The sequence below is a fragment of the Saimiri boliviensis genome, chromosome 19 (assembly GCF_048565385.1).
Source record: "Saimiri boliviensis isolate mSaiBol1 chromosome 19, mSaiBol1.pri, whole genome shotgun sequence".
NCBI classification, from domain to species: Eukaryota; Metazoa; Chordata; class Mammalia; order Primates; family Cebidae; genus Saimiri; species Saimiri boliviensis.
In genome coordinates this window covers 31,198,126-31,220,192 of record NC_133467.1, presented here as the reverse complement: position 1 = coordinate 31,220,192, position 22,067 = coordinate 31,198,126, and the positions used below count along the sequence as shown (strand labels likewise).

General features: G+C 43.0%; 1 protein-coding gene and 1 long non-coding RNA gene across 4 annotated transcripts in view; one reads left to right on the top strand and one right to left on the bottom strand.

Annotated features, from left to right (window-relative positions):
• Window positions 1-13,656, bottom strand: part of SLAMF1 (signaling lymphocytic activation molecule family member 1) — a 38,101-nt gene extending 24,445 nt beyond the window's left edge. For 2 of the 3 annotated variants that reach the window (XR_012515184.1, XM_003937956.3), the window contains exons 1-3: window positions 13,006-13,656; window positions 3,430-3,768; window positions 1,165-1,449 (exon numbers count right to left, since the gene is read on the bottom strand). Coding sequence is in view for 2 of the 3 variants with exons in the window: in XM_003937956.3 (XP_003938005.1) it covers window positions 1,165-1,449; window positions 3,430-3,768; window positions 13,006-13,081 (700 nt within the window). In the remaining variant the exon portion in view is untranslated. The remainder of the gene's footprint in view (window positions 1-1,164; window positions 1,450-3,429; window positions 3,769-13,005) is intronic. The other variant, XM_074390230.1, reaches the window with a different exon arrangement.
• Window positions 13,201-16,554, top strand: LOC141582316 (uncharacterized). The gene is made up of 3 exons (XR_012515185.1): window positions 13,201-13,472; window positions 13,610-13,704; window positions 16,050-16,554. It is a non-coding gene; the product is annotated as an uncharacterized LOC141582316 (long non-coding RNA).
• The last annotated feature ends 5,513 nt before the right edge of the window (window positions 16,555-22,067 follow it).

The following is a 22,067-nucleotide window of genomic DNA, read 5'->3' as shown; positions in this document are numbered from 1 at the left end:
GCTATCTATGTGGAAGGGCATTACTTGGCTGAATTCCCCGGTCCCTTCTTCATCCATGACCAACTGGGAAAGCCCTCCACATGGGCACCATGGCTACTGTGGGCAGAAGACCCATTGTATGTACCCCCAGTGGATGCAGAGAGGAGAATGTCCGGGTGTAAGCAATGCCTTGCAGAGCAAGCACCCTGGTCCTATTGTCCCTGAGCCTGCCTGAGGCAGGGACACAAGATCTGTCGGTGAAAAGGGCCTGTGTTCTAGCCTGTATCCAAGCGGTTAGATAGGCTTACTTAATAAGTTCTCTCTTCCTTTTGCTGACAGAATAATGACGCTTTTCTTTCTAGAGAAAGAACAGTCAGAAGATTTAGGTTTAGGGGCTAACTCCGCTATTTACAATTTTAAAAAGCTTGAGGAGGATACTTAAATGCTATGAACGTCAATTTCCTCATCTGTAAAATGAAAGTATAATAACACCTATCTGGCAAGGTTATTGTGAGGATCAAAAGAGATTATACAGTCGAGAGTGCTTTGCTAATGATAAAGCGCTATGCAATTTATCATTATTCCTCAAACTTCACAGTCCAACTCTTAGTCTCTCTTTCTGACTCCTCTGATCCTGCTATGGGATTCACAGTCCATTCCATGAAACAAGGCCCTTCATTATATCTTGTACTTCACTATTGAGCAAATGTTTTATATCTTATCTTTACAATGAATTGTTAGAGATCACGTATCATATTTATTCACCGTTTCGTATCAGGCATGTGATCAATAAATACTTATTGATGGGGTCGAACTGCCCCAGCATTAGTAGGACATAGACTTGGGAGCCAGACCCCCCACCTACACCACCTCACCCAGCCAACCTTGCAGGTTGGAGCCCAGAAAAGAGGCAGAGAAGAAGGCTATGTTGTGGAGTCTTAGGCTCTTGGTCTGGCTCTATCATTTCCTGTCAGTTTCCTCAACTGTGAACTGAGCATAATAATGCCACCCTGGTCAACGTGAGAGCGAGCTCACTAAATGCACGTAGACAACGTTTGCAAACTATAAAGAATATGTGAAGTATTGTTACTAAGGTGAATTCCATGGCTGGAGAGCAACTGGGCCAGGTGAAGACTGAGCCCATGCTCATTAAGGTGGCACACAGGCTGCCACCAGCACACTCACCTGAGGGGTCTTTCCTGCATCTGAGCCATGGGACGATGTCCTGGGAGCTGTTGCTGATGGGGTTGCTCACAGTGCAGACGTAGATATTTTTAGCATGCTGGGGTCCGAGGGTGAGGGACAGGAGGTGGGAGCTGTTGGCTGGGCTCAGTGGATGGGTGCCCGCCTTCTCACTCCAGCTGTAAGCCACATGGTCCCCCTTCTTCACTGTGCAGCCCAGTATCAAGGTGCAGGTCCCGTTCTCCTGGGTCTTGTTTAACACTTTAATTTCTGGAGTGGAGACCTGCTCTGTCAGGAGTAGGAGGAAGGGAGCCATCACTGAAATGAACCCCTGGGAATTCTCACTTGACCTTTTTGTTAGGACAAAGTACAGACTAATGGCATTCTCCCGCCCCCTCAGTGTGAATTATTTCTAGCGGGGACGCTATTGCTTCACACTGTTTCTCATGGCCCGCTACACCCTTTCTAAGACCACCTTGGGATAAAATAGAAAAGAAGAATTTGCTTTTTAGGCCCCTTCTACCAATATTGTTAGGGCCTCATTCGCCCTTACTGATGTTCTTGACCTGGGTTGCTATTCTCCTGTCTCCTGTCAGTGGAGTTTGCTGTCAACTAATCCACTATGGTTTTTAATTGGCTTATGTTGTTACTTCCCAGAACTAAAAGAATGACTTTTTGGTGGTGGGATTTCATCTATAGTGATGTGTGTGGGCGGGTGTGTATGTGTATGCATGTGTGTGTGCATGGGCATGTGCAAGCACATACCTGTGCATGGGTGAGTGGGTGGGTGTGTAGCAAGTGCTTTTGTGTGTCTGAGATAGAGTTAGGTCCTCAATGATAACCATAGGCCCCATCAGTCTATCCCACTCTAAGGCCATGAAATAGGCCGGCTAAAAAGTAAAATCTTGCTTATTTAGCAACTATTATAGGACAAGCACAGTGCTCATTTATCATCTTTTAAAACCTTCTCAACAATTATAACTGTAGTTGTAATTATTCCCATTTTATAGATGAGAAAGCGAAGTCCCAGGGAGGTGGAATGTCTTACATCTCCCAGCTTCTAAGTGGCCAGGTGAAGATCTGAACCTAGAACTGTCTTACTGCGAAATCTAAACTCTTCCCTTGGCTTGATGCCAGGTTTGCAGAGGCCACATTTTCCAAAGTAAGAATTTGATCACAGATGTGACAAAAACAGGAAACTAGGAACAAAAGGATGGAATGCATGGCATCCACACTGTTTTGGAAAATGTCTCCTGTGCAGCCTCCAGGCTCATGGCAATCCTGCCCCGGAGTCACTGTTGGAGCGACTCTCAAGTGCCTAGGGGAGCGCCATGGGAATTCTGCAGGGACTGTTTGAAGGAAGGAAATGCCGGGGCGAGGGAGGGCGTGTGAAAGTATTGCTGCCTTCCCTCTAGATACTTGAGAATTTCAAACAAATGCTAGTTAGGTGGGAATTCCTGTCCTAGCCCCAGAGATAAGGATGTCATTTTGAAGAAGCAGAAAAGCCCCACATGGCTATCAGGACCCCTGGAAATTCAGATGAGCCTCTGGGTCTAAGAGACACAATCCCTGAGTGCACTCAAGAGGGACTGGCAGTTAAAGAGGCTCAGAAAACCACTGGCCTTGGATTCAGGTGGACCTGGTTCCTAGTTTAAGTACAGCAACTAAGAGACTTCATAACCAAAGCCTTTGTTTAAATGTGAAAAGGCACTTCTTCCACCAGGTAGGTGTGATCTGGTACGGGAATGCAGGGCTTAACAGGTGGCATGTGGGCTGGATTTCAGCCTTCTTTATCCAGAACCCCAGTGCAGTGAAACACCTACACAAATGTGTGTAAATGTGCTAACCGCTTCTCACTAGCTTTCAGTGTCTTTGTGTATGAGAGAGGCTGAGTTTCATCTGTGGTATTCAATTTTTTTAATCAGAAAAAAAATCCTATTTTCAAATAAAATCTTATTTGCAAACCAAGATTCTTGAAGATATAGGCCCTCCAGTCCACAGGGAGCTGGCCCCCTTTTCTTTGGGAAATTGGAGTAGGAGTAACTAATGCTTAATCAGATACCATCAATGTTCAATTTGGAAAAAAAAAAAAAAAATCAACCTTAATGTCAACGTCTTCCAAGCAACAAGTTTAAATACCCTTGAATTAGAAGATCATTCAAGTCACTTCCAATTCTGAATACCCTTTGCTTTTGAGAGAGACCTAAATCCTTGGTCAAAGGAGCACTTTGCCCCTCTAGTGTGGACTGGGGAAGCCGCCATTATTACCATAAAGCTTCAAATGCAGGCAGAAGCGCTGAACTGAAATATTTTTCTCCAGGGTCATAAAATACCACCCCTCATCCTTCTTCGTGCTTTCCCGGATAGCCAGGCTCAGGTTCTCCAGGTAAAACCTGTAACGGTCTTTTAGGTAACGCGGAGGGCCTGCTTCGGATGGATCAAGAGACACTATTTTGTTCTCGACACTGTTCTCCAGTGATTTTGCCATTGTGACGATAATGTGGATGCTTTTGTTCATGCTTGTATTTATCCTTTCATGCGTCAGGGGCAGCAGCACATCACTTCCCAATTGCTGGACAATCTTTGGGCAGTTCATCATGCGCCCACCTGTGGGAGGGAGAGGAGAGTCCCTTATTATTAAGGCCTTTCATAAACATCGTGTCTGTGGATCAGGAAGGACAGACTGGAGGCTCTTCCTCGTCCTCTTGAGCTATCCCTGGGGTTGCCAAGTCCTTTGTGGTCTGTAAGGACTGCCACGAGGTTCCCCACTGTATTCTCAATATTTCAAAACTCTCCATAGAAATCTTAAAATTACTTAGGATGGAGTTGTATAGAGTAACTAGAGCACTGGGTCTTTATCAACTCAGATTTATGGTTCTGGCATCTAAAAAGCACAGAGAAGTTAAATGGCTTCCCTAACTAGCAAGTGGCAGAGACAGGACTAGAATCCAGGTCTGTTAATTCCTCTCCCAGGGTTTTTTCCACCATTGAATATATAGGAGGAAGGATGGAGAGCAAACGAAAGTGATTCTGAGTTCATGAGCCCAGGAATCATTTCAGATCATGAGAAAAACAGAAAAATCCAAGGAATGTGGAGTCAGGAAGGGGAAAGCCCATGTTCAAACTGTGGGATGCTGTCTCTACAAAACACCCTGAGATAGTTAATAATGTCGATAGTGAGATATTACTGTATGTCTCTTTTTCAAAAAAGCTGAGCCAACAACAAGGTTAAAAAAAAAAAAAAAAAAACCCAAAAAACCAAAAGCCTTTCAAACCACTGTAAGGGATCCTGCTGCTGATTATTTAACACCTCCTCTCTCCTCAAACCCACAACCTGCCTTCCCTCTCATCTCTTAGGTGACAACTTTGCTTTTTGTTTCACTGAAAAATAAAACAGAAGAAACAAAAAGAGAACTTCCATTTATTACCAGCGCTGAATAAACCTACGTACTTGGATGGATGGTCTACATTCCCACTTAAGGCCAGCCTCTTCCTCCACGGAGCACTCACCTACTTCAAGGCTTTGTTTGAGCAGTTGCCTGCGTCCTCCGTGTTGTCAGTTCTTTTACTAAGTTATTTCCATCAATACACAAAATGTTAACTTGTAGTTTCCTTTATATTAAACATCTCTCCCCTGATCCTAGGTCCATCCCCAGCTACCTCTCCATTACTCTGTTTTCCTTTACAGCAAATGCTTTAATGTGTGTTTATGATTTCTTTCCCCATGTCCAGACTCATTTTCTGTTGGACCCACTATAAACAGGTGTTCTTCCCTACTGCTCACTGGAACCACCTTTGTCAGGGTCACTGTCTACTCCACAAAGCCAAGTCAAAGTTCTTATCTTACTTGCTTTCTCAGGGGTACTTGACATAGTTCACTCATTTCTTCCTGAAATGCTGTCTTCATTTGGCTCAGTAAACACCATACTATCCCAGTTTTTCTCCTATCCCACAGGCTGCCTCTGCTCAGTCTTCTTGGCAGGAACCTTCTGCTCTTCCAGACCTCTGAACACTGGAGCATCCCATTCCTCAGAGTTCTCTTCCTCATCCACACTCATCCGGTTTCTCAGCCAGTTTCACAGTCTGACATATTTCCGGAATGCTACTGCGTTATATCTCCCAACCAAACCCATCACTGTACTCCCAACTGCCTACACAAGACAGGACTTGGAGGTCCAAAGGGCATTTCCAACTTAGCAAACAAAGTCTTGATTCCAAAACACCTTCTGCAAACATTGTAATTCAGCCAGTTTCTCAGGACAAAACACTGGAAACATCCTTGACTCCCTTCTTTCTCGCATGCTCCACACTCATTTTAACAGCAAATCCTCCTGGCTCTGACTTCAAAGTATGTCTGGTATCTGAGCCCTTCACACCTCCTGCATTTTGACCACCATCATACCAGGCCCTGGGTACTGCTGTCTTCTTCCAGCTGATCTCCCTGCATTCATACGATGAATAGAGTAATCTTTTAAAACCTAAAAGAAAAGATTGTCCTATTCTGTCTCTCTCCTGCTTTTATATTTCTATGGCTTTCTGGCACTGATAGAATAAAACCATAGTATATTATTGATATGGCTTCAAAGGCCCTGCAGACCCAGTCCCTAGCACTGTTCCAACTCCACTCCTGCCCCATGGCACATGGGATCCTGGCTGTTTCTTAAGCCCACCAAGCACATTCCTATCTCAGAGCTTTTGGTTTGGTGTTCCTCTCTCTGGATAATCTCTTCTTTCTCTCTCTGTTTTTTTTTTTTTTTTTTTTTTTTTTTTTTTTTTTTTTTTTTTTTTTTTTGAGACAGAGTCTCACTCTGTTGCCCAGGCTGGAGTGTAGTGGCACAATCTCGGCTCACTGCAACCTCCGCCTCCTGGGTTCAAGCAATTCTCCTGCCTCAACCTCTCCCATAGCTGGATTACAGGCACCTGCCATCACGCCCTGATAATTTTTGTATTTTTCGTAGAGATGGGGTTTCATCATCTTGGCCAGGCTGGTCTTCAACTCCTGACCTCGTGATCCACCTGCCTTGGCCTCCTAAAGTGCTGGGATTACAGGTGTGAGCCACCGCACCAGGCCAATAGCTCATTCTTTCACTTTATTTTAGGTATCTGCTCAAAACAGTATCTCCTCTGAGAGGTCTCCTCTGACCGTCTTTCTAAAATAGCTTTCTGTTTATTTCAGCACTATCACTGCCTTATATTATATATTTGTTAGTTTTATTTTTGTCTCTCCCAATAGAATTGCAAATGCCTCAAGAGGAAGAACTTCATTTTGTTCACTATTTTGACCCCAGGACCTACCACGTGCTTGTCACATAGGAGGCGTTTAATAAACATCTGTTCAATTTATGAAAACCATATTACCTGACCAAAGCCTCTTATTTAGCTTTGTCTAACATATATATATATATATATATATATATATATATATATATATATATATGTGTGTGTGTGTGTGTGTGTGTGTGTATGTGTGTATATATATATATATATATATATATATATATATATATATATAACTGAACGTAACCGTAAGCTAGTGTTCATAAAAGAAGGAGCCCATGACTCAAAGAGAGCATAGATTGTACTAGTTGATAAGAAAGTCAGAAGAGTAAAATAGAACCATCAGCTTAAGTAATGCAGCTACCTAGAAGAGACTCTTTGACAACTAACTTGTGGCTAAGATGAGCAGTTGGAAAATTGGACGCATTGGCCAATTCTCATTACCAAAATACCCTGAAATCCCAACATTGTTCAGTAAAGAGCTCAGCTAACAGTAGATTGAAGATTCAGTGATTGAGGAAGAAGAAAAACAGTCTACCTGGGCTAAAATCAGGATTCGAGTGGTTGAAATTCATAAATTGTTAAGGAAAAGTGAGAAAGGCAATTAGGCACTTGTTTTTTAAAATATTGCTAATATATTAACCTTAAAACAGAGTGCTCTCCCCTGCTGCTTGATGAGATGAGGAGCATTATAGTTATTGTGGTGGCGGTTGTTTTTACATTAATAAATTGGGAAACATGTTGGATTTTCTTCCAGCCTCACTTACAGATGCCTGAAGGTCTAGATAATGTGACCCCTTTGGTGGCCATGTACCTGAAGTGTAGGCATAGTACCTAAGAGAGTAACCTCTTGAATCCTGAACCTAAACTTCTATGTATAAAGAAATGAGAAAAAATTTAGAGCCGTATGTGCAAGTATGAATTTCCAAACTTCTGTATAAAAAGTTGTGTAGATGAGCATATGTATATTTTTCTGGGAGGACATCCATAAATGCCATCTCTTAAAGAGATCTGAGATTCAAAACAAGATTAAGAATTGCTAGCATAGTGTTGATTTTTAAGGCCGACTTTGATAGGGAGAAAAAAAAGAATAAAGATTTCCATTTTCAGACCATAACCCAACACCACCACTCCCTACAACGGGTCCCATGCACCCTTTCCCACCTAACCCTGCAGACTCTTTGCACCCTGTTTGCTTTCAGAGCTTGGAGTTGGTGGCAGGAGGAGAAAGGGGGATATAAGAGAGGTAGGGGATGGCCAAAAAAATCAAAGAAAAAATAAAAGAAAGAAAACAGAAGGAGAAAGAGGAAAAGGGAGGGACAGATGAGAGAGGCTGAGTGGTTTATGCATACTCAGTCATGAGGAGTGAAACCAAAAATTCATCAGGAAGAGACCCTTACACCCCACAACCCACATCAAGAATGATGACGCAATGCCTGAGTATGTGAGTGTCGGGGTCTGGAGGGGGTACTTGAGATTACCCTCACCTAAGCATACGTGGAAAAATAAGTGGGGGCTTTAAAGTGGTTCATAAAACCCTTCAAGTGGCGTCCCTGCTCCTGAAACATCCTACTACCTGATGAGTGTTTTCCAGTGTGTCTGTGATTCAGTCAGCCCTTGTTTACTAAGAGAGTCTGGGAGGAAACATGTGTAGCTGTTAACACCAACTCACTTTCCTTCATGGGTAATTCTACTTCGAAAAGTGAGTGATTCACATGGGCCTATGGAATTTGACCAAAAATTATTAACAGTAGGATTTAGCCAACCCTTTCACAAGATGGGCTTCTACCTAATGGTAACCCTTTTTATTTTATTGTATTATATTTTTTGCCGAGCCCTGATACTTCCATATGGGCTTTTAGCACCTTGCTACAGCATTCTTTCAGTAGAGAAGGAACAGAACTCGTGGGCCCCACAGTTCTTTTGGTAAATTTAGGCTCAGAAAGAAAAGACAACTTGTCTGGGTTTGCTTTTTAAACTGTATCCCCATCAGTCAAAGTCCTATTTTTGGTTTTTTGACACTGCTGGGTCTATCTTAGACTATTAGCATGTACCTTCCCTAGACTTAGACTCTATTCTCACCCTTTACTTGCCTAGCTAACACTTTCCATCCTGCTCGTCTCCATTTTGACATCTCTTTCATAGGGAAGACTTTTCTGACTCCTGGCTTAGGTTGGGTTTTCCTGCCACAGGCTTCCGATGGACAACGAATGCACTCCTTCATATCGCTCATCACATGTTCGACTCTGGTTCAATGCCTGTAATCTCGTACTCTTATAAGCTTCCAGCAGTAGGGATTGTGTCTGTTTTATTCACTGCAGTATCCCTAACGCCCACCTGGGACATAGTTGGAGCTCAGTAAATTCTTGTTGCCCAAGTGAATTAATAAAACAGAATGGGATGAATGAATGAATGAATGAGCAAATGACAACACAGAGTCCAAGTTCTTCTCCCTCCAAAATCAGAATGTACTCTGATTTGCCTTTAGAACATCCCTAAGAGGTATGTTATGGAGGAAAGTGGTGGGGACCCTTTTCCCCACTTGCCAGCTGAGGACATGGAAGTGCCTTAAATATGAATTCTAGGTTTCAGGTACAGTGGACCACTTGTTATTCCTCCTGAACACTTGAAACACTTTACCTCTGCATGTGCAGATTTGAGATAAAATCAATAAAAAATGAATATTAAAAACTTAGCCCCAAATAAATAGGTTGGATAGGTTGGATTTTTATGGAATACTCCTTCTCAATCTGCACATGAGATATTCTGGATTAGAGTCCATTTTCTTATTAAATGACTCACAGTAAATAGTAAATGCTTTGGCCTCCCTTGCCCCTAGGATGATGTGATAAAAAGCAAGGTCAATTGTTCTATGTGAGTAACCAGACACTCCATAGGTAAGAAACAAGCACAAATTATTTTCCCTACCTGTAAAGGGGAAGGACGCAGCTATCCCCACTCTCCTTCCTAAAGGTATTCTCCTTGCTCCAACACTTTAGTGGGTAAAGAAATCTCCCCAGGAGCCAGACAGTCCCTTACATGTCTTGGCTTTTACGGCAAGTCCCGGGACTCGTCTCCTGGTTCTGGGGCACATTCCTTCTTGCCTGTTGCGTAATGATGGCACAAGTTTATGCTGTCCTGCTTAGGAAGATAGTGACACCTTGGGCACTTAGCCTAGGGACCTTGTTCAGGATGTAACCATTTGGTCCTCTTGGGAAAAGTTTTGTTATTCGTTTGGATCAGAGCAATTACCTATACAAATGTCTACAGATTTAATTATCATGGCATGAAAAAAGCGTCAGGAAGCTAGTATTCTTCACCAGGACACTGAAAGATCCAGATAAGTTTTATTTCCTCACTCTCTTTATCTTTAAGTCTTGATTTCTTCTCTGCCATGTTAAAAATTAACACATAATAGATGTACGTATTTTCAGGGTACACGTGCTGTGATACACCCATATGAAGTGTAAACATCAAATCAGGGTAATTAGGATACATATCACATTGAGTATTTCTCTTTTCTTTATGCTAAGCACATGTGAATTATTCTCTTTCAGCTATTTTGGTATGTACGATAGATGATTGTTAACTATAGTCCCCCTACCCATCTATCAAACACAAAGACCTATACATTTGGAAAGCCACACAAAAAAACAGCCACAGTGGTTGCCTCCAGTATGAGGTATGGAAGGGAGATTAGTCTTCACTAAATACCTGTTTGTACTGTTGAAGTTTCATAGACATGACATGTTTTATGGATGTGATCATCAATAAACAAGCTAGTTAACAAAATTTAAATGAACATTGACGTGATGAGAAAAAGTATTCATTTTCCAAATTCCAGCTCAAATACTTCTTATATGCCCTCTACATGCTTCTTTGATTTTTATCAGTCTCTCACTTTTTGAAATTTTCTATACTTCAATTTATTTCAATTCAATTCCATTCAACTCATATGCTTCAATCATAGATCGCACATGCTAATCTTTACCACGGGACCTGGATACAAATTTTAGCATTCCCCCTACCCCTGCTTCCCAAACATAGTCTTGTCCAGTTTCACTCATTGAAGTCTCTGGAGTCAGACAACTATGTGAGCACAAAGAAATTGCTACACTACTCTGTGCCCCTGTCCTCATTTATAAAGTTGTCATGGTATCAATAATACACACATATCATGTAGGGTTGGTGTGAAAATGAAATGACTGACACACAGAAAGCATTTAGAACAGTGCCTGCTACAGAACAAGTATGCAGTGTATACTAATATTATTCGTGCACCAAACATCTGTGGACAGGCTCTTGGTACAGACGCAGTGTCAGATGCTGGCCAGTGGCTGTTGCTCATTTTGTTTTCCTCACACCTTGCACCCTTGCACATCATGTGCCCTTAACAGTTGCTGAAAGGGATCATTGAAAATCTATCGATGGATAAAACCAATTAGCCCTGATTGATTTCCAGTCCAGTGCTGGAGACAGTGAAGGTGACAGCATCACATCACAATATCAACGTTTTTGAGAAATAGATGTGCCTAGATTGACATCTGGGGATAGAATGGGCCCCCAAACACACAAGGTTAGCCCAAGTCTAGAACCCACGCACTTGTCCCTCACCTTCCCCTAGAGCGTGTGAGGGAGGCGCAGAGGCCCTGCATGGAGGAATAAAAAGACTCACGGAGGTAAGACCATCAGTGATAACAAATGGACCACCCTGATGGGGGACATTGATAAAATCCCCCCACAGGCTATGCATGCATGGGGCAGAGGGTACATGGGAAATCTCTGTTCTTTCTGCCCAATTTTTCTGTGAACCTAAAACTGCTCTAAAAAACAAAGTCTAAAAAAATCTCATTGGGGAAAATGAAAAATTCACTTTACTTAGGAAATGAACATGTGGACTTTGTGATTTTTACAGTTCTGACTGGGAATTAGAAGTCGAGCTGAGTGGAAATGAGAATGGAAGTGGGTGCCGGTTTTACAAGAATCAAGCTTCTTGCCTGGGCAAATCTGTCATGACTAACCTGCCCCACTTGCCAAGCATTTCTGTCTGGGTTTTATTGGGGTTTCACAAAAGGGTGGGCATTTAAAAATAAAAACACTGAACAAAATGTGTGACTATTTCAGAGAAGAAAACGTGCCACCTCTGATTGATAGACTTGCCTTGTGGGGCTAGGCTGCTTCTCACTGACCTCCAGAGCTTCAACAGGAGTAGCTATCGGTCAGCAGTGCCTAAGATGCTGTGGGCAAGGTGTTCCAAGAGGCTAGCAAGCACAGAGATGGAAACGTCCAGCTCACAGTTCAGCACCATCACTCCTTACAGTCACCAAGAGGTGCCCAAAAATGGTGCAGTCACAAATTGGGTGCAACAAGGGAGACTTGGCTTTCCCTGTGACCACTTAAAGTGGTTGGATTTGGTTTCTGAGCCCTGAGCCCGGTTCCTCCTCTCCTAGACCTTGGAAGGTACGAGTCATAGGTCTGCAGATTCCAGAAGAAAGTGGGCTGAGCAAGTCCTGTTCATTTGGCTGTCTGGTAAAAGACACATCCCTGGCATATCTCAGGGCTTTTCCTGGAAAAGTCTATATTGGATTTGTGGTCGCGAAAATCCCAAACTTAAAACACCCTAGACCTCAGGATTTCCCCCCTGTCCGTAATGCTGTCTCTTCTACTCCAGGCTACCTCCCACTGTCTAAACAAACAAACAGAAGGAGATTCTCACCCCACTCACACAGGCAGCCCGAAGTCTACTTCTCGCTTGGCTTTTTCCTTCTCAAATACCTTTTGTCATATCCCTGATACTTCTAAACAGAAAGCAATAGTCTGCCTTGGGAAGAAGACAGCCAGAAAGATAGGAGCAGAGCCCAGATCCAAAAATAGCTCTTGCCCGGCCTTCTGGCTGGAACTACTCTCTGAGGGTTCCCAATTTGCATTTCCCACATACCGTAACCAGCCCTAGGCTCCAGAAATCCCAACTTCTCCCCACTTGCTGTCTTGGACCTTCTCTTCCAAGAAAGCAGTCATGAGTATGACCACACTGTGGCCACTGCCTGTTCTCAGCCAAAGACTTGGAGTTTTCACTTCTACTGTCTCTTCCCACTCTAGCCAAAGCTTTCTGTTGACCCATGCTGCTGCTTTGTCTGCCTGCGTGTGCACAAATTTCCTCCTAGGTCAGGGATGTAGGGCAAATAATCTCCCAGAGCTCAGTGCATCCAGCTCAGTCTCTCCAGGCTGGGTCTTTGCCTGAAGGATGTCCATGCAAAACCAACCACTCAACCAGGACTTCTACCAGAGCCTGTCACCGTGAAACTGCTCAGAAAAGTGACCGGAGCCTTTGGCATAGAGCTCCTCATTTCTTTGGAAACTGGTGAGGCTGAGGGTTGGAAACCCAAGGGCCCAGGAACTTATAATGTTCCTTCCTCTTTGAAAGAGGCAGTTGAAACTCAGAGCCAGTCCCTAAGGTAAGGCGAGGAAGCACAATCCCCAGCCCTGCACCTTCTCTTCATCTGCAAGGATACGCTGATTCCAGGCAGCTAACACGGGACTCAAAACCTCAGGCAGATGAACACTCACCTGTTCCGTAGCTTGGCTCAAAAGCCAGGGAGAGAAATAGCTGGAAGGTCAAGGAGAAGAGTCCCTTGGGATCCATCAGCCAGTGAGGAGAAAAAAGGGGTCCTGGCCAGAGCCTGACAGCTGCTGACAGACGCCAGGCAGAAGTGAGCTTGTGTCATGCAGTGCGCCTCTGCTGTCTAATTTATGTATCAGGAACCAGCAGGTTCCTGAACGGCTTCCTGTGTCACTGGGACTTTTTCTGTGTGTCTTGAGGATTGCTCATCTCCCATGAGGCTTTAAATCACTTTTTTTGTTCTCAAGAAGCATGCTTCTCAAGAAGCCAAGCACTTAGCCTACGGGAGCCAGGAAAGGAGCTGTATAGTCACCGCGGCCATACCCCGGCTTTGAGCAGAAACAGGCACCCCACCTTCTTTCCTTAGCTGTCTCCAGGAACCGGATGTCACAGATTCTCTGAGCAGTTCTCTACTGTAAGTCTTCTTGGACTGCAAAGAAAAGATGTTTCGCTGGACCACTCCTCAAATTTGGCAGTTCACAGCTGAACTTAGATGACTGCATTGTGATGAGCTCACAGACCTCTTACTTCTGTTTTGTTTCGTAATTTCAGATAACACCTCAACGTGCAGTCTGGTGCTGGTGTCACTGTCACAGAGAGATGGGATGGGCAAGTGCAAGTCACGTGGAAGAAACCCTGTGACCCCGGTGAGTGCAATGTGGCATAATTTAGTGGCGCATGCTCCTGGTTTGTCTTCTTCCGTGTGTGTGGATTCCCTCCTAGGGCTGGAATGTAGGACAAATCTTCTCCCAGAGCTCCATCCCTCCAGTTCAGTGTCCTTGTTGCTTTTTGTTTGTTTGTTTGTTTTTGGGTTTTTTTCTAATTTTTAACTTTTGTGGGCACATAGTAGGTATACATATGTATGGGGTATATAAGATATGTTGATAGAGGCATGCAATGTATAATAATCACACAGGGTAAACAGGGTATCCATCACCTCAAACATTTATCCTTTGTGTTACAAATAATGCAATTATATTTTTAGTTATTTTTAAATGTGCAATTATTATTGACTATAGTCACACTGTTGTGTTATCAAATACTAGTTCTTATGTATTCTTTCTGTTTTTTGTACCCATTAACCATCCCTACTTCTTCCTCAACCCCCACTACCCTTCAGCCTCTGATAACCATCCCTCTACTCTCTATGCTCGTGAGTTCAATCGTTTTAATTTTTAGCTAAATGCGAACATGTAAAGTTAGTCTGTCTGTGCCTGGTCCATTTCACTTACCATAATGATCTTCAGTTCCATCCACGTTGTTGCAGATGACAGGATCTCATTCTTTTGTAGCTGAATAGTACTCCATTGTGTATATGTACCCACATTTTCTTTATCCATTCACCTGTGATAGACGCTGAGGTCGCTTCCAATCTTGGCTGTGGTGAATAGCACAGTCATAAACATGGGAATGCAGACATCTCTTCTCTATACTGATTTCTTCTCTTTTAGGTATATACCTAGCAGTGAGATTGTGAGTCATATGGTAGCTCTATTTTTAGAGTTTTGAGGCACCTCCAAACCATTCTCCACAGTGGCTACACTAACTTATATTCCCACCAACAGTGTTTGGGGGTTCCCTTTACTCCACACCCTTGTCAACATTTGTTATTGCCTGTCTTTTAGATAAAAGCCATTTTAATTTAACTGGGGCTGTGTTGTGTTCTGGGAGTTGCCTTTATTTTGGAGTTTGTGTCTAACTTTTCATGAGGAGAAGGAACTAGTACTGGCAGAAGGAAGAGCCTGGCCTCTTCCATGAGTTAAGCTATACGAATGGGACACTGGAAGTGTAACCAGTGCTCACAGGGAGAATTGAAGGGATAGGGAAGTTTTTAGAGTCCATTGTAACAGGTTACAGGCACTCTGTGATGGGCCTCCCCAGGGATTCAGGTAATGAAAGTAGGTGAGATATGTGAACTTGCTCTTTATCCTCACTGTTTTCTTCCTTCCTTTCCCCAGAACTCAACTGTCCTCTTCACAACTCTTCCCAGTGGTGGTGTGTGCTCAAGCTAGCACGCACAAACTCATAAAATTGTTAAACTTTCAAGAATCTGGATGGGCACAGTGGCACGCCTGTAACCCCACCCCTTTTGGAGGCCTAGGTGGGAGGTACCCTTGAGGCCAAGAGTTTGAAAATAGGCTGGGCAATATAGCAAGACAACATGCCTACAAAAAAAAATTTTTAATAAAAATTAAAAAATAGATTTTCAGGAATCTTATGAGGTGCTTGATGAACATGGCCATTATTAAACATATAAAATTAAGTTATATAAACTTACAATTAAGCTAGACATGGTGGTACATGCCTGTAGTCGCATCTGCTTGGGAAGCTGAAGCATGAGGAACCCTTGAACCCAAGAGTTTGAGGCTGTTGTATCTTTATAGCAGTGTGAGAACAGAATCATGATCATGCATATTGTTGTGGCTTGGCCTTATGTCCCCACCCAAATCTTATCTCAAATTGTAATCCCCATAATCTCCAGCTGTCGAGAAAGGGACCAAGTGGCAGGTGATTAGATCATGGGGACAGCTTCCCCTCCATGCTGTTCTTGTGATAGTGAGTGAGTTCTCACAAGATCTGATGGTTTTATAAGGCAGTATTTTCTGCTCTTGCCTGCACTTCTCTCTCCTACTGTGATGTGAAGGAGATCCTTGCTTCCCCTTTGCCTTCCACCATGATTGTAAGTTTCCTGAGGCCTCCTTGGCAGTGGGAAACTGTGAGTCTATTTAACATTTTCCTCTATAAATTACCCAGTCTTGGGTAGTATTTTTATAGCAGTGTGAGAATGGACTAAAACGCCTGTGAATAGCCACTGTATTCCAGCCTGGGCAACAGAGCAAAACCCTGCCTTTAAAAAAAAAACTTTTTAATTAAATAAATTATATTAAAAACAGAAGGAATAAAATCTCAAAGCTCATTGCTTCCTAATTATTTTATGACATTACTGATATCTACGTTCTTGAGGTAATCAACATCTTTTATATTTCTACAGTGGAAAAAAAATGCTGGATTATGGGTGCTTCTGGACCTCTCTTCCTCACTCTGCATTCAATGGTATGATGTTGGGAGCTTGAAACTGGTCATTACACCGTGGAAATCAGCAAGCAGTGTGAATCAGAACTTGATTGTTTTGTTGACTGTAGATGTAAGAAAGTAATAGAGAAAACATAATGATGCAGAGTAAACTTAGATGTGTGCCATGACTGTGGCCCTTACATAGAAAATAGCATTAAAAACTGAGGGAACATTTTTCCAATATTCAAAAACTATCATCTGATTCAGCAAAAAGTCACTAGTGTCACTGATGAGCAAGTGATGTTCCAACATATGTTTTGTTGTTTCACAGTTCTTTAACTTGAAAAAAGACACTAACCAACATTCACGTTGGAACTACATCCTTTCGTCAGTTGTAACCATAATTTGGCTGTGGATATGAATTAGGCCAATATGAAAGCAAGCAGCCTGTGAGAATCTGTGACTATATGGAATTTACAATAAAAGGCATTGTACATTTTATTTAAATATACGTTGTATTTTATAAATTGTGTGTTATACATTATCATATAAGCAACATTTATAACCCACTCATTTACATATATGCATACATTCTTTTTCAGACATCTGGTTGTTAATCATTTACCAATACACCACTGTTACAATAACTGAGAATCCAAATGGTGGAGTGAATGGCATACTGTCCACATATTTATAAAATATCAGTCAAAATAACTAAACGATGTGAGGATATTGGGATCGTTGGGATATTGGGAAACCAGTGATCCAGGTCTGATTTCAAGACTGGTGTTCTCTCCTCAAGCCACACAGCTCCTGAAATGCCTGCTTTATCTATTCATGTCAAACTGTTCTCTCTCAAAGACAGCCACTTATTCTCTTGTTTACTTTGCCCTTCCTCTCATTTCCAGAAGTAGGCCTTCTCCAGCCTCACCATGAGGCATCTCCACTCTGATCTCCTGGAGCCCCTCTGTACAGATACACTGAGCTAATGTTAGGCACTATCTGAAGAGTTTTCCTGTTTGGTGCTATCTAGAACCCAATAAAAACATACATTGAATGAGGGTCAGAAATGGTTTAGATGAAGGTTCTCAGGCTCTAGAGTGGATTCTATAGAGTCCTCCCTGCCCCCAAATTCTTCTTCGCCTGGAATGTCAGAATGTGGCCTTATTTGGAATAGGGCTCTTTCACATATAATTAAGGTAAGGATTGAGATGAGATTATATTGGGTGAATTAGGGTGATCCCCAAATCCAGTGAGAGTAGTACATGTTTATAAGGAATAGAAAAAGGACACACAGAGACACAAAGAAAATGGCTATGTGAAAAGACAGAGCAGAGACGAGAGCTGTGCAGCCACAATCCAAGGAACACCAGAGACCACCAGATGCTGGCAGAGGCACAGAAAGATTCTCCCCTAGAGGTTTCAGAAGGAGCCTGGCCCTGCCGGTATCTTAATTTCAGACCTTGGGCCTCCAGAATGGTGGGAGAATGAATTTCTGTTGTTTTAAGTCAACAAGTTTGTGGTAATTTATTGCAATAGCCACAGGAAACTAATACAGGACCTGAGAGGCAATATAACTAACCAGAGATCTGCAGTTAGTACATCTGATATACCAAGCTGCTTCCTTCAGCTATCAAGAGCAGATGTCAACAGACCACAGATGATAGTGCCTTGTTATAAAGCCATTTTCAAAAGCCTTCACCTTCATGACCTTATTTGATCCTCCTGACAGGCCTACGGAGGAGCTGGTGGCATTGTAAGGCAGAGTCTGGACCAAGCTTGGAAATCCTGACTCTGGTCAAGAGCTCTTTCCTTTTTCCTGGTATTTATCATCATGAATACTCAAGAGGGTAAGGAGGAAGGAAATCTTGCCAGTTGAACTACCTGGATGCCTGATGTTTCCACATGTGTTATTTATTTAGTCTTTGTAGCAGTAAGAAGCAGGAATAATTATCCCCATTTTACACATTGAAGTACAGTGCTGCTAAATAACTTGCTCAATGGCTCAGAGCCCAATTAAAAAAAAAAAAATGCAAGAGTTGGAGTCAAACCCTGAATTATCCAACTCCAGAGTCTGTCCTCTGTCCATTCACCATACCACTTGGATTATACTAAGCAAGAACCTTAACCAGCCAGTCTTCAGGCTCATGTTGCCCAATAGTTCATTATCCATGAAACACTCCTTCTGGCACAGGCCACAGTGTGGGCAGTAGGAGAATCCTGGGGAGCGCTATTTCCCATCCCAACCTCCTGTGTCTGTGGCTCAGCATCACTTCCTTCCCATTGGCAATGCAGAGCCCCAACCTGAGAGTGAGGAGGACTATATTTCTGTGGAAAATAGCCTGCCCCAAACACCCTCATGTGGGTTATGCAACAAAGCCATCTCCTACCTCTTAAACTGTTAAATGTGTCCCTAAGACTCGCCACTCTCTCTCGACACTATGGCTAGGGGTGCCAAAGTCACCTGCCCGACAGTGTCTGGGCTGGACTGCACCTGAGCATCTTGGCTTCCCAGCCAATGCTCATCATCATCACAGCCTCTGACTGGAGTTCCCCTATAGCATGAGCTGACCCCACAGAGAAGCGCCACTAAGGCCAGATCACCTGGCCACATGGAGCTCATGATGAGCACATTGATCTGGATAAGCTGAAACAAACAAACAAACAAAAAACAAAAAACCCCTGCAAGACCAAAATGAAAATACAGAATTCCCCCAAACTCTGAAACCTCTCCTAAGAGACCTGATTGAAGAATCTAAAACCGACCTGGGGAAAGCACTGGGAAAAAACACCCTGGGGTCCACCCTGCTGGGTGAGATGAGGAAGCTTACAGGGCAGATGGCTGATATGGAGGCTGAGCAGACTAGTCAACCAGACAGCCCTGTTGTGGGGCTATGGCTGCCAGGGTTGAGGGGAGAGTGGAGAGAAAATTGGGCTTTGAAGTGGCTCTAGCCCAGATCCAAGCCCAGGTCCTACCCAGCTCCTTCATGCTCAGTGTTCATGCCTGCCATTAGCTCCCTGGACAGATGGATGGGCTGAGTGACCAGGCCAGGGAGGGGAGCTGAAGATCTCACTGACAGTGCCTGCTGCCCTTTATCCTGAGTGTGGTGCTCGGATTGCCCACTGCAAGGCCCTCACCAGCTTTCTCGCACCGGCACCTCCTCCAGGATTTCAGACCTGCTTCAGAAAGTGGAGAGACATCTGAGGGTCTTTGCCATCTGAGGACTTCCTCTCCAAACTGCTGTCAATTCCACTGGTGCTCCTCCATCCTTCCAGACCCCAGACACGATATGTGGGAACCCCTCCCTTCCTCGGGCCTGCGCTGAACTGACTCTGAATTCTTCATGTCCCTTAAAGGGTGACTGACCGAGAGAGTCACTGCTTCATAGGCTCTCTCCACAGCACTTTTAGAAGCATTCTTGGTAGGACTGGGGTACTTCCTGCTACCCTTCAAATGACCTCATGCTACCTCCATGTAATTTGCTAGTCTGCTTTTTACTGGCATAAGTTGTTAAAGAAAGGGAAATGCCCATGCCACACTCTACACCTTCTAGGAAGGAATAGGGTTCAGGAACTGGTGACAGTGACTACTGAGTCACCACCCTCAGATTTTTTTCTGTGCTCCAAAAACTGCATCCCATAAACCTTCTCAGACAAAGTGGTAGATATGAGAATAATTTGCAAAGTACTCTGGAAGCCCTGCATAACCACTTATCAGAAGTGGAATTCATTCCCGTCTCTCTGAATAGTCCTGGTCCTTAAATAACCAGTCACTTCCCTGAGAAACAGAGACAGCTGGGGAAATGGGGGCTGTGTGCTCCATGAAGTCATTTAATGACCATCTGAGATATTCATGGGCCATTTATGCAGTCCAGAGCAGGGATTCCTGCACTGTCACACCAATGAGGTGAGCTGGTCTGAAGTGAATCCAGGAAAGAGGGTAGAGCTAGGACACTTGAGCTGCTTGGAAAAGCTAGCTGTAGGGTAGAAATCTTCAGTGAAGAAATCTAGCTGGGACCACTGGAGAGAGAGATGAATTTTGGAGAGTAACTCCAGATGAAACCCAGTGGTGGGAAGCCCAATGCACCTGCCTCTCCATCCACCTGCCTCTTCTCCATATACCTGTCTGCCCCAGCACTGACCACAAGAAAACCATTCCATTGGTTTAAAATATCCTTTAATGATATATTAAAACATCCTTTAATGATATATTCATACCTACAAGGAGTAACAAATCTAATTGTCAACCACTTTATGACTTTATCAGCTAACACTGCTAGTTAAGAGAAAAATATTTAGGAATTGTGGCCTTTTTAAACATTCCTCCAGTGGTTAATTTTTACGTGTCAACTAGATGGGCATTATGCAGTGCCCAGATAAAATGTGATTTCTGAATGTGTCTGTGAGGGTTTTCTGGATGAGACTAGCATTTGAATCGTGGACTCAGGAAAGTAGATTGCCCTCCTCAATGTGGTGGGCATCATCCAATTCATTGAGGGCCTGACTAGAACACAAAGGAAGAAGGACGGGTTTGTCCCATTCGCTTCCCGCCTGCCCATTGATCCTTGTAGTGGGATTCACACCGTCAGGTCCCCCAGTTGTCAGGCCTTCAGACCCCAACTGGAATTACACTACTGGCTTTCCTGGATCTCCAGCTTGCAGACGGCAGGTCGTGAAACTTCTCAGTCTCCATAATCACATGAGCCAATTCCTCATAATAAATATATATATATATATGAATATATATATGTACACATATATACATATATTTAAAACTCTTTTATATGTTTATTATAATTTATAGATTATAAAAAATCTTTATATATATACACAATACTAAAATCACACAGTACAGGAAATGCAGATATATATATAAATCTTGTTGATTCTGTTTCTCTGAAGATCCCTAATATTCATCCCCTCTTTTAAAAATCACGAATGTAAAATAACACTAAAAAAAGTTTATAAAAGAAAGAAAATTAAATGTGATCCAGGTACAGTGTCTTACACCTGTAATCCTAATGCTTTGGGAGGCCAAGGCAGGAGGATCACTTGAGGCCAAGAGTTTAAGTCCAGCCTGGGCAATATAATGAGATCCCAGCTCTACAAAAAAATATTTTTTTAATTGGTCAAGCATGGTGGCCTATGCCTATAGTCCCAGCTACTTAGGATGCTAAGTAGAGAGGATTGCTTCAGCCCAGAAGTTCAAGATTGCAGTGATCTGTGTTTGAACCACGCACTCCAGCCTGGGTGACATAGTGAGACCCTGTCTCTTAAAAAAAAAAAAAAAGAAAGAAAGAAAAAAAAAAAAGAAGAAAGAAAGGAAAATCTGTCATCGTTTTCTAACCCTGTCACGACTGCTTTCAAGTTTGCAATTTTCCAGATGTTTCTTTATAAGGCAGTAGACTGATTCAGAACTCTGGCTCCATGGTCAGTCCTGGGCCCATGTCCTCATTCTGTTATTTATAAATCATGCCACCTTAGGCAAGTTATTTAATCTCTCTAAGCCACGCTTTCCTCAACAGTAACAGAGTTAAGATGAGGAACAATCTCATAGGGTTGTAGGGAAAGGTAAATGGCGTAAATGCAAGTAAGACGTTCACTGCAGTGCCTGGCATGTGAAGACCATTTTGCATTTGGTGTCTATAACTTTTTATTGTTTCTTGAAGGCGGTCATGATTAATTAAATGACAAACCTCATAAAGCTGCAGCCTGGGATGTACAGGAAGTTCTGCTGTGTGGTCAAGATCCACAGCACTCCTCAGAGACATGGAACAGAATGCTTCGGGCACCCCACAAATGGATGACATTCCTGGGTATCTCTATTGGAAGCAACAATAACTTTGCAACATAAATTAGGGAGAAAAGCATATATGGACCATTCAGACCTTTTGGCAATTGAAGACAGAGAGATGGATTTGATGTAATAAGTGTTTTAAAGCCCTGTCATAAAAGAATTGAAATTTCTCAGCATAGACTATCACATTTCATAAAG